The sequence below is a fragment of the Nylanderia fulva genome, unplaced genomic scaffold, assembly GCF_048542155.1.
Source record: "Nylanderia fulva isolate GAGA-0341 unplaced genomic scaffold, ASM4854215v1 Scaffold11, whole genome shotgun sequence".
Lineage (NCBI taxonomy): Eukaryota > Metazoa > Arthropoda > Insecta > Hymenoptera > Formicidae > Nylanderia > Nylanderia fulva.
Genome location: NW_028189302.1, coordinates 776,286 through 803,416, shown reverse-complemented (window position 1 = coordinate 803,416; position 27,131 = coordinate 776,286). Strand labels below are relative to the sequence as shown.

General features: G+C 26.9%; 1 protein-coding gene across 6 annotated transcripts in view; it reads right to left on the bottom strand.

Moving 5' to 3' along the window:
• The window catches only part of LOC114937285 (neuropeptide CCHamide-2 receptor), a 68,003-nt gene that overhangs the window by 7,249 nt on the left and 33,623 nt on the right, over positions 1–27,131 (bottom strand). For 4 of the 6 annotated variants that reach the window (XM_029310711.2, XM_085486147.1, XM_029310709.2 and 1 more), the window contains exons 3-6: positions 8,601–8,828; positions 2,271–2,398; positions 1,438–1,677; positions 324–472 (exon numbers count right to left, since the gene is read on the bottom strand). In XM_029310711.2, the coding sequence (XP_029166544.1) occupies positions 324–472; positions 1,438–1,677; positions 2,271–2,306 (425 nt within the window). In that variant the 5' untranslated portion in view covers positions 2,307–2,398; positions 8,601–8,828. The remainder of the gene's footprint in view (positions 1–323; positions 473–1,437; positions 1,678–2,270; positions 2,399–8,600; positions 8,829–27,131) is intronic. The other 2 variants (XM_029310710.2, XM_085486149.1) reach the window with 2 other exon arrangements.

The following is a 27,131-nucleotide window of genomic DNA, read 5'->3' as shown; positions in this document are numbered from 1 at the left end:
TTATTTCTTAATTAACATTATTTCCATGGAATAATGTTTAAAATAAAAACTTAACGACTGCTTTGAATTTTATATGTGGCTCAACCTAATGATGTTACGCACCCACTATTGTTACATTTCTTTTTAGTCATTGATACGTGGTGCGCGTTAATTAGTTTTAAAAGAGCTTTCATGCGCTCAAATGTATATCATAATAAAAATTTCATTTAGAATTTCAATTAAGTGAGTGAAATCAAGCTGCGGATTCATATATTCGCGGTGGCATTCCACCAACTGTATCTAACATCTTGATTTAACCTCTCGTAGCGCAATAAGATGTTTACCTTTCGGCTGACAAAGCCGCCAGAGTAAACACCGACACACCGATTGAAATATCCTTAGCGCATTCGGATAGTTTGCAGATAGTTAAGCCCCACGGCCACGATTCGATCGTGTAAAGAATAGACGTAAACGGTACGCAAGTCACAATTACCTGTAACAAAGAATTTTGTTGTGGTCGGATTCATCATATGTTGCTAAATTTATATATATTAAAATTAAAAAAAAAAAAAATATATATATATATATATATATATATATATATATAGTAATCCATACAGCACAAAATATTTTTAAAACCTTTTACAAATATTTCTTAAAAGATAAAATAATTCTTTAAAATATTTTTAAAATGTTACTATGTTTATGTCCACTTTTCATGTTTAAAAAATATTTTTAAAAGTTTTTTAAAATATTCTAAAAAATGTTATCACAAAAAATTTTTAAATTATTTAAAAATATTCTTAAGACTATTTTAAAATGTTTTTATGCAATATTTTATAGGAATATTTAGAAATATTTTTTGAAAACGTTCATAATATTTTGTGCTGTATGGGAAATTATCCGAGAACATAAAAACAAAAGGAAAATCAGCAAGAAACATAGCATAATTTTTTTTTACACCTTGATTTCTTAAATCAATTTTTGTATAATTAAAAATTTAAATATTTTGATACCGAATAAAGCATTGTAATATATTTTTTTTTTAATATTGTGCAACATTCAAATATATATTTTTTTAATAAAAGAAGGTATACACCAAGAAATATAACAAATATAATTTTTCTTTGTACCTTGATTTTTTAATTAATTAATCAAAAATAAATTAAATTCGTACAATTAAAAATTATTTGAATTATAATAATTTATAAATTTTAATAAAAAAAAAGAATTGTAATATATTTTTTTCTGATTCTAGAGCATTCTAGAGCAGAGATTTATTTCTGCGGAAAGAAGCATATGTTTTTGACAGCTTTGAAGAAAAAGTTATTGAATTGATCTTGTATTTATTGTAATAAAAAATTATTTGCTTCAAGAGATTTATTCTGTATCGCTAAGCAAAGAAAAATGTATTTTTGTTCAATTAATTTTTCATAACTGCGACAGCAAGATGCTCACCAAAAGATCGCCCAGGGCCAAAGATAGTACGTAAGTGTTTGGTATATTTCTCATATTGGCGTGGCATAATAAAATAAGAACCAAGATACCGTTTCCTGCTACACCTACGACCAAAATTAACGAAAACACTACAGGTACGATGTAAGTCTCAGGTCGTTGATCATACGGTACATATTCTAAGTCGTATTCCTTTCCTTCGGAGCTGTTGCTTATATTGAAAACATCGTTTGCTATCATCATCTGTAAGAGAAAATATTCTTATCGTCAGCATTAATTCATATTTTATAATAAATATCAATTATATTACATATTTATATTTTATTTTATATTAAATATTAATGTTCAATATGAAATGGAAGAAATCAAAATAAAATCGATTGTAAAATAACAAAAGAAGAAAATTTTATTATTTTAGTTCATAAACAAAACAAAAAAAACAAAACAAAAAAATAACGCAAAAATGATATTAAATTACTCCATATTGATTAACACAAAAAATAATTGTTAGGTGAATTCACACGTAAAAGATATCGATAAATGAAAAAATTATTTCGCGTTGCTGCTTTATACAAATAATCATAAAATTATTTGTACGAGTTTATTTACAAGTTAAAATACGATACTTTTTTACTAATAGCCATATTATAAAAATATGTAGCTCTATCTGTTATTTTATACAATAAATGCAACGTGAAATATGGATTCTGCGATTTAAAATAATAAAATACGGATTATAAAAATGATAACAATAAATCTGATAAATATTTCACAATTTCTTAAAAAACACATGCAATTTCTCTATTGCTCTCTTTATTACATAAAATGATTTATACCTCTTCTCGTAATATTTCTATTGCAGATGTAATCATATATGCAGTTATTGGAGATAGAATATCAGAGATAATTAAAAATGATATTATAGAGCCGCATCAGATTATATCACCATCCCGATAGTGTAATTCTGTAAATAATTCATATATAATTTTTATTCTATTTGATATCTGGAAAGAATATTTTAACAAATATTTTCCATATAATTTATTTTGGATAATACTAAAGAAGAGTTCCGTCCTCTCCGATTTTGCCAAAACTATATTTAATTTATTTTGTATTTTTGTGCGCAAGACATGTAAATTAAAATTGTCTTCAAATATGAAAAAAATTACAGTCGGGCTGGTTTTTAATTTAGATTTATGTTTTACGCACAAAAATACTGTAACTCTGCTTGACAAGATATCCAGTCAATACTTATTCTTCTATTGCTTTATCAAATAAGTAATGAAATAAATAATTAACAATAGTCGAGAGACTATTCTCGTCGACCTTGTCAAATCTCGCGGTTTGTTCCTCCGCAGGCACGTGACCGCGTGACGTCACGCTCCGACTCGAGTGCTTTCGACGCGAAAATTTTCCGAGTTTTTCGGCGTTGTCAATTATATTTTAAGTGGGCATTCACGCGTTTCTGGCCGTACTTTCGCATCATCGTATTGAAGTATATTGTTACACGACGAAACTGGGCTCGTAATTTTCGTAAAAATCGCTGGTCAATTGCGATAGCGGTTAGGTTGCGCCGCCATATTTGTCAATGGTATTTCAATATCGTGCACGTTTGCTCTCCAAAACTTTCTTGTAAACCGGAGTCCAGTCGGAAATTCGTTTACCAAATTTACCGAAACGCGTTGAAAATGTGTTAGCTGAAATTCGAGGGTCGCTACGAACAAAAAAAAGTAACGCGAGTATAAGTGTTTTGAAGTTTCTTCTACGAGGAGGCCTGAGGTGACACAACTACATGGTGAATAATTTATTTATTTTTTATTATATTTTGTTATTTATTTATTATTCTATCTTTAAGTTTAATTAAATATATTTATATTTGCATGGTACATTTTTTGTACATTATTTTGTAATATAAAGTTATAATATATATATATATATATATATATATATATATGTGTGTGTGTGTGTGTGTGTGTGTGTGTGTGTGTGTGTGTGTGTATATGTATATTTGCTTATTTTTAATTTTACAGAACTATAATAGTAAATAATTTATTTATTATTTTTTACTTAAACTTAATTAATATAATGTAATGCTTTTTTAATTAAATATATCTATTTAAATAATAATTTTATTTTTCGAGATATTAATTATTTTTAAAATTCCAAATACGTAACTTCCATGTATTTATATCTTATAGTTAACAACTCCGCTGCTATGCATTATTGGTGAGTCTCATCAATTTTTACTTAAATATTTAGTAATAATTAATCCTCTTCAATTTTGTTAAAACTTTGCAATTGTATATTCTTGTGTATAAAACATAAATTAAAATTCCCTCACTGTAACTTTTTTCCTATTTGAGAGTGACCATTTTAATTTAGGATTTGTGTTTTATACATAAAAATACACAATATTGTAAAGTTTCGACAAAATCAGAGAAAATAAAGTTCTCCTTCAGTAATATCTTATTTTATTATAAATACAATTAATTCTTAAAGCACAAACAAATTAAAAAAGACGATCATATATTTAGTAATTTGTTTAAAAATATAAATATCATAGGTATAAATAAAAAGATAATCTATTTATGTATAAGCTTGTTATAGAGAGTTTTCGGACATTTTGTCCAGTTATTTTATAAAGGAAAATTAATTTATAGGGATCTAAGATGCTTTCCTTTAAGTTTATCTTGTACTATGCACGTGTTCGTGTTCAAGTGCATAGCATTACACATAATAGTGCAAATTCAACCAGCTAGATGCACACATAATGCTTTACTAAAGGGCTTTGATTTTGCTTATTCAAGCTGCTTACTGATATTGTGGAGAGAGAAAGAGAGAGGGAAAATTTGTTATTAATCTTGAAAATAGCTGATATAGATTTTAGCAGAGTAGATAAGCTGAATTTAATATTATAATTGTATGAATAATTTGGACTTTTTTATTATACGATTAAAATACTGAATTTTTTAAATATATAAAAATTCAATTTTTACTAAACTTTTCATGAAACTTTATTTTGTGGTCCCTTTTATCTCACTTACAGGGTAAAATGGATCATTCTGATGAAGTAATTATAAAGTGGATCAAGCTAAAATTTTATTTTTCTTTTCGTGTAAATAATGTTTTGCAAAATTTTTTCTGGTTAATTTGAAAGTAATTTTTCCCATATTGTAAATAATTAAAAAAATTTTTTTATATCTACATAAAGTATAATTAATTAAAATCTTTTCTAAAAAGTTTACAAAATAAGAAGGAAAATTGTTTTAATGAAGATATAAATGGGTACAGAATATTATTTTTAAATTTGCTAATAAAATATAATATTACAAATGATTATTAATTATTTTCCAAGAACAAAGAACAAATTTAAAAAAACACCTTTATAACTCCACATAAATCTAAAAATTCATTTCTTATCCTTAAAAAATAATCTTTGGGAATATTTCATTAGCATAAGTTAAAAAAATAAATTAAATTATTAATTAAAAATATTTCTTAAATTAAAACAAATATATGTTTAATGAAATACAAAACATATGCATATTTTAATTGGTTTATTCTATTATTGTACATTTATTGATCTTTCTTACTTGACCTAATACAACTTTAAAATTATTTTATTTTAATTTATATTAAAATGCTTATTTAAATGCAACTTACCATGATATCTCAAAGAATCTAAATTCTCCATTATTTGAAGAAAAATTTTTGTAGACTCAGTTACTTAAAAAATTAAATTACAAAATCTTATTTGTATACAATTTAGCATTTATTTTTAGATAACTCAAGATAGGTTTATAATTACGTTATATACCATCACAACATTTTTAGAATATTGAAAGTGTCAAAGAGAAAATTAGTTTCATCTAAAAAAATCGCATTTATGAGATCTAGCAATGGCAAAATTTATTTTATTCCATTTTACTTTCTATATAAAAAAATATTCACTCTCTTCTCTATTTAAAGTTTCAGTCCTTGTTATGTGAAAAATGATGAAAATGATGAGGATATCCGTTGCAAAGATCATAATTACAATTATAATTGATGTATTGTTCTTCAATTATATTTCATAGAAAAAATAAAGAGCAATCGTAGAAAAATCCAATCTCACCGTATATATAAATAATCAATCGCGCGGAGGAAATGCATCCTCAGCTAAGGAGATTATTTGCAACTCCTTTTCCGATAAATATTGCCTTTTAAAATAAAGTTGATACGAGTTAAAATTCAATTTGCTTCTGCTGCGCGCGTCTTCGACATGCTTCCCATCGCCATTATAAGTTTACTATCAACGTAACGAGATCCTTAAGAGAGACGATCATTTGGCCGGCTTAACTTAAGCGTACGACATATAACGCGGCACGTTTGAAATTATTTCATCCTCGAATTTCAAAGTTCTGAAGTTTCAAAGTGCATAATTTGCGAATTAATTTAAACGGAAAATCTCAATCGAAGTATATATCGAATAGTTTGGGCGTTATATTTATTATAACATATTCTATTTGGTCGGTTTATACATCCTTTATGAATTTTATTATAATATACACGCACGCATGTGTGTATCTCTTTCTCTCTTTGTCTATATGTATGTATATATGTATACACACACATGCGTGCATACATATTATAATAAAATTTATAAAGGAAATATAGACCGACCGATAAATGACTATAAATAACTGTAAATTAATGACTATAAATGACTATAAATGACAATAAATAACAATAAATGACTATAAATGACTATAAATGACTATATATAACTATATAATGACTATAAAATGACTATAAAATCTACTACTTTTTCCAGCCTTATGACAATAAGACATTTATGACTCTTTTTTTAGAATGAGTACTTTCTAAGTTTTTATTACAGAGACGCATGTTTCATAGAATTTTTTTGTTTATTTGATATTTTAGAATGTATATATTAATATAGATTTACGTCAGTTATCTGCTGTCATTTAAACAGACAACATCTTTCAACGCATATTTTGCAAAAATAATTTTGTTTTTTTTCTTCCTCGTAATATTAAAATAGTAAAAAAAAGGAATTATTTGAAGAGAAGAGAGGCATATAATTATCGAACTTTATAAGGCCGGAAAGAGTAATAGACAAATTTTATTAGTCACATTTATAGTCATTAATTTATAGTCATTTATAGTCATATATAGTCACGCACATTTATAGTCATTTATTTATAATCATTTAAACACAATTTACTTAGATGGGCAAATACTTTTGAGCAGTAGTGTACATATATATATATATATATATATATATGAACAGATATTCGTGTCACTGATGAAGGTGAAATTGATAAAAATAAATATAAAAATCTAATTTAATATTTAATTTATTCTGATACGCATAAATATTCCTTCGGTCGTATATATAAATAAAACGTGCCCTTGCACATATTTTAATAGCAGCTTTAGTATGCATTAAAAATCATCTTTAAATCAAAATATATGCAAAAATGTGATTTATCTTTTAAAACAAATTAAAGCATATTAATTGGGAATATTAATAATGATCCGATAGATATTTATTTGCGATTGAGCGAAACGTGCCAGAATGCATGTAACTTCGATTTTTATATGTGCAAGTAATTTCCTATTGAATTAAATTTAGTAATTTAAAGAGAGAAAAACGTGTTGGAAATTGTAATAATAACATTTTCTTTGCTAATTTGTACCAAGCGTTAATTTGTTCTAGTTTAGTTTTGTTATTTGCGTTTATCGTGTGATACTATCTTCTTTCAATATAAAATTTAAATTGAATAAAATTGAATTTAAACGCGATGAAAAATGGAATAAATATAAAACAAATTTTTCAGTTAATTTAGTATAAAGTTTTGTTTTTGAGAACATTTAATAACTGCAACAAATATGATTACAGACTAATAATATGTATTAAAAAGACGTTTTTATATTAAAATTATTCAGAAAATATCAGAAATATAAACTATTGTGCTGTAATATTTAATTGTTAATAATATATATATATATATATATATATATATCTTTTTTCAATTCTATAAAAATATGTTTTTTTTACAACAAATCAGTTTTCCTGACATTTTCATCGTGAAAAAACTACATTTTTCAATGCGTTTCGATCATGCCACGCATCGTTGGCAACTTTAAAGCTGACCGATTATTATATGTCATGGAATTTTTCGGTTCTTTTTTTAGAGAAATATAATAATAAATAGAGCTACTTCCTTCCTTCTCTTTCTAAGTATATTATTAAAATTAATATAAATTTATTGAAATATAACTGTTTTGATACATTTATGTAGTGGAAAATCTGTGTCGTTGCCAAACAAAATAATAAATAATTATTCATCCACATATTAATTTTCGTTAATCACTACCTGATATTTGTGCTCATTAAATCTGGCATAATAATGTAATAGCGAACACACAGTCAAAATTGCATCAATGTCCTCTTTGATAAATACATACATATATACTCATAATTAAAACATAGCGTGTGTATTCTTTATATATAAATAGCCTCTTTTCCTATACGAACTACAAAAATAGTTTTATTTTATTTATAATAAATAAAATTTACGATAGAGATCATAATTAATTATTTATCACAATTATTTATTATATTATTTAAATTATTTTTAACATTATTTATAATATTATTTATCACATCGAAAGAAAAGTTTTCCTTTTTGCCAAGATTAACCCCATTTTCTCGAAGTACATAATTTTACATTTCCTTACATCGAAGAGATAATAAATGTTTACCTCGCGTGTATATATTGACGAGACGTTCTATTTCGAAAGTTTGGAAAATATATCAAATTTACACGCGAGGACGACGACGACGGGAGATCGAAGGTGAATCAATAAAATACTATTTGTTATTCGAAGATCAGCGAAGCGAGAAAAGAGTGATTTTCAGATAGAGAAAGAAGGCAAGCACATCGGTAAACTGTAGCCAATAAGTCGGAGCTTTTCTAATCAAAACTCAAATTTCTCGTCGTCCTTTATTCGTCTTCTTCGCTGAACTCTTCACCTCGGCGAACGTAAACGATTTTATTACGCTTTCGCCAAAAGATCTTGATCAATTTGTGTGCATATATATATATGTATATATATGTATACGGTTATTTATAAACTCTACGAGAAGCAGGGCTTACACTAAAACGATCGCGCAATGTTGTTGCACACCGTCTATTTATTCAGCTCCCCGAGGATCGATCTTCCTCTGAGTCAAGTGGACTTCAGTCCCGAGAGAGAGAACTATACCAGGCTCTCTCCTTTCCCTTCTCCTCCCTTAATCCTTTGCTTCCCTCCGTATTTACTATGCCATACACATACAGATATGTTGCTCGCTACTTGCTGTTTGTTGAATGTTAGAACCAGATCTGGAATCATAAACGTCCGCGAGAGGATGTAAGAGGCAATTTGTTCCCTTCTCTGGATTTAATAGAAAATTAAGTATTTTGAACAAATTTATTTGCATATTTAATATATAAAAAAATAACCAAATAAATTTTTAGTTTAAAAAAATTAAGAGGAACAAAAATAAAATGAAACATTTTAATTATGTCTCTCCCTGTCTGAAAAAAATCCTGCGAACGGAGATCAACGAGAAAGAGACTTGCACATTTAAGGGAATGCTGACCATGACTGTTTTACCGACTTTGAATTTAAGGGCTTTTATTTTTATTGGCTATACAGATTGAAAAATTTTTCTCCACAATTAAAGTACTGATAATAATGAACGAGGAGCGCGAATTTCATATAAAAAACAATAAAAGTTGAACAATTACAGTTTTTTATCGGCCTCTTGCATTAGCTTATAAGAATACTTATTTAACACAATAGTTATGCAGTTTATTTGCACACAAAATATTGCGTACCTAATAGAGATGACATGAAAGAATAATGCAGAGTAATAAAAATGAGATTAAAAGTCTGTATCAAAAGATTTGTACTTGAATTAATTATGTATGTATATTTGCGCGTGGAATCGATGTTGAGGCATAAAACAGCAAAAATTAGTAGCTGAACAGCGCTCCCTATTCATTATTATCAGTACTTTTATTGTGGAAAATTTTTCAATCTGTATATTTAATAAAAAGTGAACCTAACCTAACTTAAAGTCGGTAAAACAGAACAATAAGCATCCTCTTAATATATACAAAAATAACAATACATTTATAATTAAGAAAAAGTTAGAGAAACAAAAAATAAAATTTAATTATGTCTTCTCCTCTTTAAAAAAATTCTGCGGATGTTTATTCTGGAGTTTAACGATAAAGAGACATTTATTCGCAGAAATATGCTCTTAGCGTGCAAACTGAAACGGAGAAACATCTGTCGATACTAAAACTTATGATCAATTTCATGAAAGCATCCCTTCTTCCTTCTTCTCGGTAAAACTCCGTGTTTAGTGTAAGATTATAAATAGAAACGCACATTTATGTGTATATTGCTAAAGTTTCACAAGCGACGTTTGATAACCGCATATAACATTTTCTTGTGCGTAGAATTTCAAGAGTTTGAGATGTACAAAGGATTCTGTTTAAGAACTTTTTTAAAAGGAACGTCTTTCTTCCTTATTATTATTATATTATTATTATATTAAAAATTTAATACTGGAATCACGCGGAGATAAAGTTTCGCTCTCTAAAATTTTTTCTTTTCTAGTACATCAGAAAAAAAATGTATTGCATAAGAAAATCCTATAAAACTTTATTTTTTCGAGTAATTTTTTAAATAATAATTTACTCGCTCAAAATTATCTACTTTTTTAAAAAGATTGTGACATTTGTATTGCAGATTACAAAAAGTTATTTACTACAGAGATCGATCGAATATGCAATTCTGTAATTTCAAAAAAAAATATTCTTCTTTTTTCATGTAAATTATTTTATCCAAATGCAAATGAATATTTTAATTGCAAAATGGCGTCAACTAATTCTCTCGATAATTAATGATTATGATACGCTTATATTAGATGGTAAATTTCATTATTGGATGCAATAAAGCGGGTAAAACATTAATTATTTAATTAAGCGGTTTATAATTAGAAATCGGTCGCGATTGCGACATCGAGCGAATTAATCCGCGAAAAAAAAGAAAAATTACATCGAAATGTAGTGTAAAACGTAAGGATTAACATTTACGAAAGTGCAATTTACATCCGTTGCGCGTATGCAATGTGCATATACTTATGCACCTCCACGTGCGCTGGTGCATACTTTGATTGATCAATATTGTTGTCCGCCAGTAGCAATTAACCTCGTAATCGAACGTGAGATCAATTTTTATTAGTTCGTATCGTATTACTGTTACGGGGCCAGGGTCCGTTGCAAATCTCATTTCGATTCATTCGTCAAGAGTCTGACGCGATAAATACACCCTCCCTATTAACTCTCCTTCCGGGATCATAATTATTTGTGTTTATTAATTTTAGCAGCAACTGCATTCGCGCGCGCGGTTGTGGTTTGTGCACTTGTGCAGTAACGCGTAGTCTGTCAATTATCGGATTTTCGACTAAAACTATACGATCCGAACACGCGCGTGAACATCGAAATTAATTTTAGCAAATTTATTTTCTAGCATTAGAAAAAAATTATGCACCTCCCTTTTTTTCTTTCTCGCGAAATGCGCTGGTTTGAAAATATATATCTGGGATTGACAGAGTGCAGCCTCTGTTAGTTTAATCTCCGGTTAATTAATGCTTTTATCGTGCGAAAATATTTACGTCTCACTTTTGATTGACAATCAAAAACTCGTAAACATCAATTAATTAAAATAATGGATCACGCTGTTTGCTTCTTTCCTTTTAAGTTTGCCAGACGCAACTCTGCTTCATTTTTCTTTTATTATTATACTTTTTAAAACGTTACAAACTTAAAATAGATGTCAGTTTTATTATTGCAAGGAAATTTTCTCTTAAAATAATTAGTTTCTATTAGCTAAGTAAATATAGACGCTGTAATAAGTTATTGTTAAATATTAACCAATAATGCAGTAATTTTGAAAAATTTAAATTTAGAGATAAAGAAAAAACAATAAAAATATATTTTATTTACTAATATTTAATAGCAGTGCCTTTTAATATTTTTATTTTACTATTTTTATTTTATTTTTTACTATTTTTAATATTTTTTAATATACTACATTTAGATAACAAAAGAATATTGTTATATTTTATTATTATATTACAAATTTGACAGAATTGTTACTAAAAATAAAGCAAAAATAAATATTTCTATATTAAAGGAGAGGAGAAAAGTTCACAATCAAATCAAATATTAACGCTAATATCAAATTCTGAAGATTTTTCTCTAAAGATTATATGAATTGAAAAAATTGCAGTATTTTTCGTTTAATATTCTCATAAATTCACGTAAATTCGAACGCATTATTCTATTTAGACGAGTTTCCGACAAATTGATATTTTATCATCTTATTTACATACTTAAAGTTCTTTTACATCTTAAATTTAAATCCTGATTTATTGCCTGCGAGTTGTTTTTATTTATTTCTACGAAGATAGCTGTATTAAAATCTCATTAATCTCACACTTAATCTTATGAAATGCAAAACCGTAACAGTCAAATTTGTTGCAACACAATCTGCAATTCCGATTTAAATTCTACAAATATCTAAAGTTATATCTCCACCTTTGCAAAATTGTATAAATGGATTATCGTGGAATTTCATTTTTGAATAATTAAATGCACTGGACAAAAATGCTGTAATCGATCGTACTCGGTGAGAAGCAATAGCATGCAATTGACAAAAAAAACGTCCACCGCGGTAAGAGAGGCGCTACTGAAGCAAAACAAATATGGCCGCCGCGAATATACAACAACAATAGTCTTAAGTGTGAAAATAAATTTTTTTAATAAACAAGATGTTGTCTTTGCGGTTAGACACACTCTATGATTATACAAAAGCTACGCCTTCATCAAGGAATATATGATCGAAGGCCAGAATGTTATAAATTCTGGCATAATTATTATGTGCGGTGTAACTCTGAAAAGTCAAGAAAGAATAATAGATTTATTCCTTATGTCTACAAATAAGTGCCTTGACATCAGAATCTCACGTGATCACTGGAACATTATTAAGTAATTTTTTAAATAATAATAAGATAATGTTAGATCTATATATTCGCGGCGGCCATTTATGACCTATCTAACATTATAATAGTAGTTCATGCAACCACCACTAGTGTCGCATTGAATTTTCAAGCCCCGAATATTTAGAATAATTCACGATTGTTTCGTCACTTAGAATAATTTACGATTGTCAATGACATTCATATTTCTCATAAGCGTCTGTTTTGTAAGCGTATACCTTTATTTGTGCTTTCCTTTCGTATCGCGCGTTTAGACGTTGTTGAAAGTTAACTTCGCGACGAGGAGAGATCGAAGAAGTGGCGTGCGTTGAGACGCAGATAGAAGTCTTGATGAGAAATTTCATCGAGACTTCGATAGAATGATGTAACTTCTCCAATTGTTGGAAGATGTCGCAAAGTAGAAATTCCGCTCTTATCTTGTCCAACCTTGCCCAATTTATGCGAGCGAGTCTCTATGTGAAAATGGAAAGTCGAGAGTTGCAGAGAGAAATCGATACAAACTATTGTATTTTGTTGTGAATACCATCTGGTATCAAGAGAATTATTAATTGTTAATAATTATTTAGACTACTTATTAAATAATTATTAATTATATCAGCTAAATACCTATATATCTTGCGATGAGGATAAAATTTTAATAAACAAAAGGAACTTTAATTTTAACCTGTCATGAGATTATTTTTAGATAAAAAGCTTATTATTTTGTGCTATCAAAAATTCTTGACTTTATTTTACCATAAAATAATTATAAAGTCAATTTTAAAGAGTGTTTATAAATAAACTTGTCATGAATGTCGCATGTTTAAAATGTATTGTTATTTAACACTTGCAAATATTGTTTTGCATCAAAAGAATGATTAATTATTAATTAATCATTTAGCTTACTCATTAAATAATTATTAATTACATCAGATAAATATATCTAGTGATAAAGATAAAATTAATAAAGAAACAATTTTAGTTTTAACATACCGTGACATTTTGTTATCAAAAATTCTTTGACATTATTTTTAATCACACAATAATTCTAAATTTGATTTTAAAGTAAAGCGCTTATAAATAAGCTTATTATGAATGTTGCATGTTTAAAATTTTGCTTGCAAATACTATATACGTATACATGCTTGCAAATATTATATAAAAAATATTAAAATTATTTTGATTATTTATTATAAAATTATTAATTATAGTAGACAAATATACATTTAATGATAAAGATAAAATTAGTATATATAAGCAAAGAATTTTGATTTTAACCTGTCATGAGATTTATAGGTGAAAGACTTATTACATTTTGTTCTTTGACTTTGTCTTTATTTTTTGTTCATAAAATAATTATAAATTTGATTTTAGAGTAGAGCTTTTGGAAATTAGCTTATTAACAGTTGTCACGTGTTAAAATGCTTGTTAGAAGTTTATTAGCTTTATGGCAGGAAATTGCTTGCTTGTTGAATTAATGCCTGAATATATACACACAATTATAATTTTAGAACTGTTATAGGAAATTTATTAGAGCATTTTGACTATAAGTCTTTTAAACAATTTTGGTAAAGAAAAAAAAACGATAACGCGCAATGGAAAATAAACAAGATAAAGAATAATTGATACAAACTATATAATATATAATCACTCATTTTTTTTTAAGACGACGCTTTAAAGAGTAATTGATATAAACTATAGTATATTAATCGTAAACGTTTCTCTTTAAGACGACACGTTAAAGTTCTCATCCCTTCTTTTATAATCGTTCGATTGCTCGGACGAGGCAAGAACGAGCGTAGAAAGTAATAACGAAGTATTTTCCATTTTAGTCTCGACGGTTTAAATCCCAACATCGCGAGAAAAAGCGAGCGGCGCGATTTAACAATTTGTCGCCATTCGAAAATTAATTCAATTCCTTTCGAATATCCTTGGCATATTCCCGACAACTTCAATCTCCGCAATAATTTCGAATCAAACGCGATTCCCATCGATTATCCCTCCGGAAGGAATGCGCTTCCCGTTTCCAATGTTTATGTCCGATAATAGCACATTCCCCGTATATTTATTTTATATTGCACTAAGCGAGTATCTAAAACGTGTGTGAAATTTTAATAGCGATTGTAATTCGATACGTGCGAAATAACTGAATTTGTCCCCTGCACTCTTAAAGTTCACGTGTTGCGTAGTTCAGTACATAACCTTTAAAAAAGCACTCACAGTGTGAAAAGTGTGAAGATTTTATGTACCTATTGGAAACACGTAAAAAGTTAAAATGCACATTTATCGCTGCATATGTTTGTATTATATCGATTAAAGAGACATTGCAAAGAGACTGGCTGGGAATTTTCGGAAAATAAACTTCGTTCGTTCTGACATTAGTGAATCTTGAATGAGTTGATAAATTTAAATCATACGTCAAGACGTATGTCCGATTTAGAAAGGCATTCAATATTTGATATATTTTCGTGCCACTTTTGAAGAAAATTTATCCTTCGAGAGATGAATATGCATTCGAGTGGAGCAAATCAGAAATCGATCGCGATATATATATATATATATATATATATATATATATATATGTACATATATACAGAGTGTTCCAAAATTAATAGCAAATCTGTTAATGGCAGATTCCTGGGATTTGGAGACGATGTTTCCTCACGAAAATGTCGAGACATCAATAATTTTCGAGTTATAAGCGATTGAAAATAAGGGGTTTTTCACAAACTAAACCTTGTGGAAATAAAATATTAATAAAATCACATTTTTTTATTAATTTTATGTAGAGTTTACTTTAATAGAATTTTAATTTAAGACTTAATTACGAAGATACATGATAGCAAAAATTAAGAACATACAAAAAATAATGGCTTCTCTCGATATTTACGTTGAGGAAAAATTATCTTCACATGATCCTAGTCCAATAAAATTAGACTTGAAAAGAGCAAAGTTTCATAAAAATTACGATCAAACTGAATTTTTGTGAAGACCTTTATTTCGATGTTCTAATGAAATCCTGAAAAGTCTCTTTAATTTCATCCAGGGCGGTTTTTTATGGGGGATAAATTTTAGTTTTTTGCCATTATCTCAAAAACTATCAATTTTTCGAGAAAAATAGTTATCATCAAAATTGTAGCTTACAAAATTCTCTATAAAAAAGATTATAATACTTTTACAATTAATTCTATGAAAAAAAGTATAATGATCTTTTTTGTAGGAAATTTTATGAGCTACAATTTTGATAATAACTGTTTTTCTCGCAAAATTGATAGTTTTCGAGATAATGGTAAAGAAACTATTGTACTAACTAAAACTTGAACTATTCTATAGGAATCTGCCATCAACAGGTTTGCTATTAATTTTGGACACCCTGTATGCATATAATATATACTATGTATATATATATATATATATATATAGCTCGGAACCACATGACAATCAAATTGCGCGGGTTACTTTAATGACGTAACCAACTTATTGATACATTAGCGAATAACAAAAGACTTTAATTTATCATTACGACCCGATCGATATCCGGTCTAATTGCGTTCAGCCGCAAGCTTGTGTCAACTATTTCACCCTTATTAAAGCCCGCAACTCAAAGTTCAGATTTTATGAATAATGCAGTTGTGTACATATTATCACACTGAAAATTAATGAATGCGTTGCGTAATTTTAATAATCAGCCAATCACGCGGCCTCTTAATAAAAGGCCAACTTCCGTAAGATATATATATATATATATTTATATTTATTGAATAGAGAGGAAAGGTGCAAAAGTATCTGCAATTAATTAATTTGAACCAACAAAATAATAAATTGAAAATTATAAATTCCACAAAATGATATGCATAATTATAATTGCATAAGTGTATGAGTAAATAATATTCTTTTTTTATGCCTTTTAAATTCTATCATATGTGCGCATCGGAAATATTTATATCGCAGATGCAAACATTTTTGCATGTTTTGCTTCTGACGCAATTTCATAAAATTCATATTAAATCGGGTAAATCTGTCATAACAAAATTTTATTATATTTATAATTTTTTGCATTAAATAACGATTATTTTTTTATTTCAAAACGACAATCTCTATCTCAGAATTATCATTTGCTCGAAATGTTCGAAAAATCAACATATTCAATGCAATTTTATAATAATTTATTTTTTTTGTATTTTTAAAAAATGCTTAGCTAACAATAAATAGATTTTTTGACAATAAAAAATTCATTACGCGAGAAATATACATTTGCACAATTTGTACAATATACAGAGTTTATACGGGAAGTGCGAAATGTGACACAGAATTTTCTTCCCGATGATATATGACACCATTTGAAGATCTCTCATCTCCTTTGCTCTCTTTCTCTCTTTCTCTCGCAGAGATTTATCATGGACCATTGCGTTCTATCCGAGATCCCGAGATGTCCCTCGAATCCTTTGATGGAAAGTTAATCCGCTTATCTTTTTTTATGAGATTAAATGAGGCGATCGAGCTATAATTGTGTTATTTGTACACGCCAATTATTTTTAGCCCCTTTTGTTATTGTATAACGTTTTCTTCCGTATATATATATTATTACTTGTATCATTAGGCTTTTGTCCCTTTCGATTGTCTCTCGTTCTTCGAGCAAGTACACGAAGATCGATAGCACTCGCGTTTAGGAGTACAAAGCTAGTTAATCAATCAAACGTTGATAAGCCACAATGTCTCCTTGTAAATGGAAATCGATATAGAAACCTATTATTTGAAGAAAGTATTCTCGTTTATTATTAACTCGATAATAGAACGGAATTATTTTTATTTATCACAATTTCTTATTAATTGATATACAGGGTGTTCCAAAAAGAAAAGTTCCGGGACCCCTGACTATTTTGAATAAAACTTGTAGGGCTCAAAATAAGGCATTTATTAGTGACCTTGACTTTGACTTGGAGGTCAAATTTAGAGGTCATTTCAAGGTGAACTTAATTTTTTTTTTTAAATGGAATCTTGTATTTTTTATTACATATTTTTGTAGCTTATCTCCAGAGCTTTCCAAAACATAATAAAGTATACTTTATGGAGTACTCTTTATAAAGCTAATTGAATATTTTACATTTTATATCAAAAAATTGTCAGCTTCAAATCTTTAACTCAAAGAGTACTCCATGAAAAAATACTTTATTATAAGGTTTTGGAAAGCTCTCGAGATAAGTTACAAGAATATGTAATAAAAAATAGTTTCATAAAAAAAAATTAAGTTGATCTTGAAATGACCTTTAAATTTGACCTCTAAGTCAAAGTCGAGATCACCAATAAATGCCTTATTTTGAGCCCTACAAGTTTCATTGAAAACATTTTATCTACCATGTTTTCGAGATATTCAGGGATGCCGGAACTTTTGGAACACCCTGTATAGAGCCTCTATATACACTATCAAATGTCAATATTTCATATCGACACATCGGCTTTATATGATCCACCAGGCCATTATATCAAAGCGCCGACGGCAATCGGACACGATTTCAAGTGTTGACGAAGTATTTAATCGGTAATTACTTACGTAACGATAATGCACTTGGAAGTTTCGCATACGTACATCCGGTGCAATTAATCACATCTGAAATATCAAGACTTCGACTTGAAACATGTGACGTAAAATTTTCGAGATAGAGCGTGAATTACAGTGACACATTAAAAAATTGCATTTTCATTTTTTAAGAATTTCCATCTTTAGAAACTTATAATTTCCATCTTTATAAACTTATTTTTAGAACACCCTGTTCTGCATTATTCATAAAATCAGACTCTTTTATCTTAAGAAAGATATTTTCCGAAGATTGGTATTGGAAATTCTAATTTATAAAAATGACGAAATGAGATTTATTTTTACATTAATAAATAATTTTTTTGTACATTATTGTTTTATAGCACACAAACCAAGTTACAATAGTTTATTGCAGTAGCTTTTTATTCTCATTCCTAAAAATTCATTATTTATTACATCTAAAAAGCTTAAATATTTTTTATAATAATATTCAATGAAAAATTTATTAAAGTAAGCGATAAAGACGAGAATATTTTAGAATATATAAAACATACATATTAAAAAGAAAAAAAATTGTGTTGTTAGGTCAAGATCAATTATTTTGAAATTTTTGGCAAAAAAAGTTTATTGCAAGATATTGATTAATTTTTATTAATTAATTAACTTTTTAAAATTTAAGATAGACAAATAAAAATTATTATATTATTAATCATTAAAAAAATTAAAAAATTTTAAATTTTATTATATCTTTTTACTGATCAAAAACACGAATAATATTTTAAAAACCAAATAAACTTTTTTTGTAAAAATATATAAATTTTATAATAAAATAAAAATTATTACATACATTTTTCAAAATCAAATTTTTTTTTCGTGCATTTAAACTGAAAAAACAGTTCGTAGAATTAATGTCATTGTCTTCTATTAAAGTATATTTCATTGGAAACATAATAAGCGTTTAAAAATTACAGAGCATTTTTCTAATTTATTATTTCCTTTCATCATCGTATGCATGATTGTCACTTTGTTCAGATAGACATTTATGAGAATTACTTTTAGCACGTTTACTCCATATATATATAGACGTTCCTTCTTTCCATGCAAGTTGCCTCTTTTCGACATATCGCTACTTTCTAGAAATTTCTCATAGCTTTATGCGAAATTGCAATTCCAAAGATGCAGCTTGCATGCCATTTCGCATATATCTAAGAGAGAATGACATGGAAATGACTCGATCGTTTCGATGAATACCGAAGTGATGAATATGAAAATTTTGACGAAGGAGATTTCGAAAAGGCGATGAATAACGATATGAAATGAATAAATTCAAAAATAAATTATAAGGATAAATGTCAAAGTTAACGTAATGTGTAATATATCGGGACTGGCGATTTCGCTTCTTTTTTAAATTCCTTTCAATCGACGAGGAAATATAATAATACCTATATACATATGCATATCGCGCCATCAATTAAATCATATATGCTTCTGATTCTGACGTTTATAAAAAAAAAGAAAACTTATTGTGTATGAATTATATTCATGCGAATATTCGATTATTTATTATCTATTAATTCGAATTTTAATCGACGAATATTTTTTTCATCACCTCCGACAAAATCGTTGCCCGGTAAAAAATTTTTTATGTATAATTATATATAAATAATTGTATAATTATATATATAATCGTAAAATTATATGTAAAATATATCCATTTTATACATTATTAAATTATATATAAATTATAAGAAATATATATTTTATGTATATGAAGAAATACTTATTTATTATATATATATATATATATATAAATTTGTATAATTCTATATAAAAAGCACTGTTATCTAATTATGTATAGACATATTTCATATATAATTTTGCAATTATATGTATAATTTTATATATTTTTATATAATTTTATATTGTTAAATATAAAAAATTTTTTACCGAATGATGACGTTGATGATGTGCGTCGCATGGAGAGATTTAGCACTTTCACGATATAGAATTTATTCTTAAAAAAAAATCTTAAAAAAATACCAAATGTGTATAATTGACAGTATCTGACAACCTATTCTCTACTTTTTGTTTTGTTACAAAAATTGCGTGCGTATATTGAATACGATGAAAGTCAAAAGAATGGGCCGGGGGCTAATGTCAATCACGCAAACGAAATTTTACGAGACATACTATATATATTCTGTGTACATAGAGTATCCGTTCGATAACCAACAGATGCTTAAACTGAACGATCTGCATTGCCTCTTGTGTCACACTCAAATACCATATTTAATATTTACATTATATAATTTTTTATATATAATAAAAATAATAATATATTTCTTTATATAAATATGATTAGAAAATTATAATTAATAGAAATATTAGAATATTTTTATTATTATTATTATATAAGAAATATTCTTTTTATTATAATATTATTATATATATAAATAAACATTATCGCTTTACATATAATAAAAAGTATCTATTATTTGGCAGAATAACGTTCAATTTATTTTTTCTCAAATAAGTAACATTAATTATTTTTTCAAAAAATTAACAATAGTTAAATAAATAACATTTTTCATTAATTTTTCTAAACATTCACATTCAAATACCATATTTAATATTTACATTATATAATTTTTTATATATAATAAAAATAATAATATATTTCTTTATATAAATATGATTAGAAAATTATAATTAATAGAAATATTAGAATATTTTTATTATTATTATTATATAAGAAATATTATTTTTATTATAATATTATTATATATAAATAAACATTATTGCTTATTTACATATAATAAAAAGTACCTATTATTTGGCAGAATAACATTCGATTTAATTTTTCTCAAATAAGTAACATTAATTAATTTTTTCAAAAAATTAACAATAGTTAAATAAATAACATTTTTCGTTAATTTTTCTAAACATTAACGACACAGCAACTTTTTTCTCTCTTATGAATATATCGACGGTGCAGTTACCGGAAATTACACTCATTTCCTGGTACACTCATATCCTTGCTATATGCATCAAATGTTCGTGAAAAATAACATCAGAGATCGATCTCATCATTATTGCTGACAGAGCTTTCGTCTTGATATTCTTACATTATACCTTGCTCCGCATTTCACCAAAAATTCGTTCAATACGAGAGAACGATGAAAAATGTAATTCGTTCCAAAGAAAATATATGGGTATTTGACATATTGCACACAGTCCATCTATGTATAAGGTGATTTATGGACCGTGGTATAATTTTATTTCGCTTCATCTCACGAACAGAGTGCAGGAATTTCTAATGGTGTCACGTTCTATTAATCCACCAATTGTGAACATTCGAAATAATCATTTGTGACGAAAGGATCTCGATTTCCATATTTCATTGTAAGCCGCTTTCGTTTATCGATTATCGCGCGATTATCTCTGTATATACGGAATATTAAATTGTCCTTTACATTGAGCTTGTACATCCGATTTCTCTCGAACCGATTGATCTGCTAATTAAAAAAAAAATGTTTGAATATTAAAATTAATATTTGGTTATATTATAAAAATATTTTTTCTCTGTTTCGAGCCTCGAATAATTAATCCGATTATTGAAAATGGATGGATAGATAACATCGTTTTTTTTACAGTCAGTTTTTTAACATCACTGCGTTTGTGTAATATTTTTTTAATAATTCAATAAAACACATATTTTACATAAAATAGAAAAGAGAAAAAATTAATGTTTGAGCGAGAATATGAAATAAAAGTTGCAGCGAACGCGCTTTAGAAGGAACTATCCATATTTCACGTCTTTCTATCTTTTGTAACAACTTGCAGAATGTGATGACAAGGAATTTCGTTTTTCTCAAAACCGTCCGTTTGCTATTCGATCGTTGCTGCAAAGAAAATACCAGAAAGTGAAACAATAAAAATGCCAAAGAAACCATGTAAGGAGAATATATCCGAATGTAGCAAAAGGAAGATCTTGCTGAATATAGAAGCAACGAAAGAATCAATACATGTGCACGACTGATAATTCTATTGGACACAAATCGTTCTGAGAAATCTTTATTACAGCCGAGTATTTTTTACGCTAAAGAAAATGAAAAATTGCGATGTACATATATAATGCAATATAACAAAGAGGAGCAAGAAAAGAGCGTCATGAAAGAGAAAATAAGACAATTTATCGTAGATGATAAATTTTGTTTGAAAGAAATCATATATAAAGCACGCGCGTGCAATGAGTTGATAAGGCAATGTCTGACAAATAAACGGATTACTACTTGGAATATGCTGCGGAAATTGTTAAAAACAAGAATAATCGAAAGATAGCCCTGTTTAATTGTAACATTGTTTTATGAATAGCGATTTTAATCCATATTATTTCATCTATATCGATATTTACACAATATATAGAGTGTTTTATAAATATGGAACTTTATATAAACATACAATAATTTAATTTCATATAAATATCTCAAAAAATGTGTCAGATTTTTTTTTGGTTAAAACTTAAGATAATTACAAACCCACACAGCACAAAATATTTTTAAAATCTTTTAAAAATATTTCTTAATAGATAAAATAATTCTCGAAGATATTTTTGAAATGTTTCTACGTCCGCTTTTTCATGTTTAAAAAATATTTTTGAATATAGATTTAAACTAATATTTCAAAAATATGTATCAAATATTTAAGAAAATATTATCTGATCAATCAAGAAGAACATTTTTGAAAATATTTTTAAAAGTTTTCAAAATATTAAAAAAAATGTTATTACAAAAAATTTTTAAATTATGTAAAAATATTCTTAACATTATTTTAAAATGATTTTATGCAATATTTTATGAAAATATTTAGACATTTTTTGAAAACATTCATAATATTTTGTGCTGTATGAGAAGAAAGAGAGAGCGAATTATTTTATTTCCAACAATACAAACGGTAGCAAATAATTTATTTTCAAGAAAAATAAACAAATTGTTTTTTTTTTTTTTCAAAAATTGTCTATAAAGAGCACCTATCAAACTTCCTGAAAAGGCCAATTAAAAAATCATTTTTTGTACATATATTTATATAATTTATTTTTTTATTATAGTTTATTTCTTGCTAATTTTGATGAGTAAATTACCTGCAGTTAGCGGCTCACATTTATGATACAATCCTGTATATCGCAGCAGGTTATGTTGACTCATATATATATATGCACTATATAAATACACGATGTGTGCTATTATAAACAAAGCACACGTTCAATGTATATATAAACACACGTGTAATATACTCAAGAGAATAATGGAGCGGAATTTACGTTCTTTAGTAAACATAACCTATGTCGTGCTATTATAGTGTAACGTATTGATATTTATTAAGTATACGGTGGCACTCGTGCAATTTCAATGCGCCGAAATTGGTTCCATTGTTATACACACATATTAATAACTTCCTGTCTTATTCAATAACGCGGTTAATTATCTTTGTTTGCGATTGTGACGTCATACATTTTCGTCATGGAATCGCGCGTATATATATATATAATATATTTATATCGTATCATTTGTATATATATATACATATATTATATATAATATAATATATATAATTATAAAATAATATAATATATATATATATATTATATTATATATAATATATGTATATATATATAATATATATATATATATATATAATATATTATAATATAATATATATAATATAATATATATAAATATTATATATATATATATATATATATATATATATATATATAATATTTCTTCAGTGAAGTTTTTAATATTGGAGCCACAGTGGGAGGATGAATCAGTAAAAGAGCGAAAGGGATTTCGCATAAATTCCCTTTTATCCCCTCTGAACTTTATTTAATCACCGTTTAAGCGCAATGTATCAGAGGAAATTTGAAGAGTCGAAAAATGTCGTCCTTTTTAAATGTCGCCCATTTCGTGTCGAGTTTCTTTCTGAGAACGCTATTAATTCTATCGCTCGGTGTATTTCAAAGGGAACTTAGAACGTGCGTTTTTTTATTATTTAAACATTAGATGCGAAATGAATAAAAACGTATTTTTTTTGCTTCTTCTTGATGCAGCCTCTTTGACTACCAGATATAAGCTCGTTTCATTCGCGCCTTATCATTCATGCATTACATAAATTTCAGCGAATTGATATAAGCAGGTCGCATGAAAATATTCAACGTAATCAATAGAATTGCTTTGATGAACGCAGAAATATCTTGCGTGTAAGCAGGAAAGATATTACGGAAAGGAGTTCTTCTTCTAAAACACGTTTGCTTCTATATCTGTCACGTTTTTGAATGTTTATACCAAATAATATTTTCTATCATTTGTGAAAAATATTTAGACATTAGAGAGAAATATTCGAACAGCATGAAATTGCTGTCTTCTACATATAAGTTCTCCATACTTTTTTAAAAATATTTTTCTCAGAATAGAATATTCAAGGTAGAAAAGATTTTATACATAGTACGGTTTCTTTTCGTATATTTAAAAAATGACAATACTTTTTCCACATTCGAAAATAGTGTTGTTTATATAGCTTTCGATCGATTAAAAGTATCTGTCATCTCTTTCTGCACAGATTAGTCGGCCTAAACTTAAGCTATGATACAGAAGTCTCGCGTTGCATTTTTAATTCGTACGAAATAAAATAAAATATTAAATAAAGTATTAAAGTAAATATATTAATAAAATATAAAATAAAAAAATAAAATAAAGTTGATATAATATTATTTTTTATCATATATTATTTAATGGTGAATATTGTGTATATATAGATACTAAAAAGATATCGCAATATGTATGATTTTATATTCAGAATAGATACAGTCAGAAATAATACAGAAAGTTATATGTACGAATGTACATGTATTAAAACATTCTCTTTTCTCATAATATAAAATACACATGTGAACGCTTTGCTGACGCTGTTTGCTGTCGTAATACCTTATTGTGTGTGTTGGTGGTTATGTACATAGTTATTTTATCCTACTCGCGCGCGCGATCCTCGGATTTCAATCTTTACGGATTTTACATTTTACGTTATAAATATTCATCGTATGTAAAAATCACTAGTAATGTCAAAACGGTCTGCCGAAGAATACAACAAACTCACTCTTTTTATTTCTCTCTCTTACCAATGTAAATAAAAATTTGTGAATTAAAATTTTTTTTTTTATTTGTTCTTTTAAGGATAAAAATATTATTTTGTGCAGCTTTATACTAAGTCTTTTATATATTTTATTATTTTATATATATTTAATATATTTTGTTATTTTATTTCGTGTATATTTTATTCTAAAAATATGTTTTATGTATATAATAAACAATTCTTGATGTAGATATATTTTATATATTTTATTATTTTATATATATTTAATATATTTTGTTATTTTATTTATTTGTTATTTTATTTCATATATATTTTATTCTAAAAGTATTTTTTATGTATATGATGAACAATTCTTGATATAGATATACACGCATGAAAATAAAAAGAAATCTGTGAGAACATAATTTTTAATTATTTTATTATTGACACCAATTTGTTCACGATTATTTTTAATTACTATTTAGTTGTTCACGTTTAGTACGTCGTCATGATTCCATCTCACAAGCGAAAAGCGTGACATGAAGAGAGAAGAGTCCAAAGAAAAGATGCAATGAATATTTTAATATACCCATGTTATACTTCATGCATACATATTACATTAAATCATCGAGGTAGATATAGTATATCAAATGCGAGTAACAATTATATGCGCATCCTTCGTAAACATCCACTAAATTTATCTGCGATAAAAGTAGCGTTGCATATATAATAAAATAACGTAACGTTATTGTCTGTTGATAATCAAGTGACGTAATCTAATTCTTTAGAAAATGTGTGGGCGAGCAAAGAAGAAAATAAGCACAAAAATATCGCTTTGAAATTCTCCTAAAGTTTAAAGTTCTCAAGATGAAACGACATTTTGATGCATCTCCTCATAATGCAGTAATTCCTCTTTTTTTTCCGTGTCATTTTCGTCTTCTTTAGAACCTGCAGACATTAATGACACCTCGCAGCGATATGCAATAGATTTCAGAAAAAATAATGGATAGTTATTTCAGGCTTGTGTGTCCAAGAAAATAATAAACGTAATTTTTACTTTGAATTTTTTTCAATTTTTGTAATATGTTTTATTAATTTATAATATCCATAATTTTATATTAATTTAATATTAATTTTTAATAATTATTTTTATTATAATTTTAATTATTAATTTGTAACATTTATTATATTTTTTATTAATTTAATATTTTTTACTTGACATAAATATTAAAATTAATGAAATAATAAATAAAATAATAAAAATTATTAACGTTGACATATTTTCGAAAAAAAAACTTATATGCTGCAAGATAATAATTTCAAATTGAATACTAATTATAAAGCTTCAATTGAATGTAATGTCAGGTAACACAATTATGTCTGAATTTTCCTAATTAACACAATTATGGTATAATTTTTTAAAAATTATAACACATGCTTTCTTTATATATTTATACTATATAAAAACATATAAAAATGTTTAAGCGAACAGTTCCACGTTAAATATTAGATCGATGATAATTTATTACTATACTTTGCGCGATTCCTAAGCTTGTATTTTCCTTTCGCTTCATATTTTTTTAAAAAATGTCACGTTAAACACGTGACACACATAACATAACCGACCGTTTTACGAGAACGCGCGTCTCCAATATAAATTTCCAGGCTTATATAAAGGAAGACTGAACGAGAGAGAGTGCTTTTGCAAAAAGATATTAATCGCCCGCAAAGAGACGATCCACGTGAGATGCACATACGAATAACTCTTCTCGGGAAGTATAATGTTTCCGTGAAAATAGCGAACCCTTCCGAAGTTCCCTAATCAAAGATAAATATGAAGATGATACTCTTTGTATACACTAAAGAAAAATTTGTGTTTTCCTGTTAAAAACGATCTCCGTGAAAATTTTGTGTTGAATATTTCAC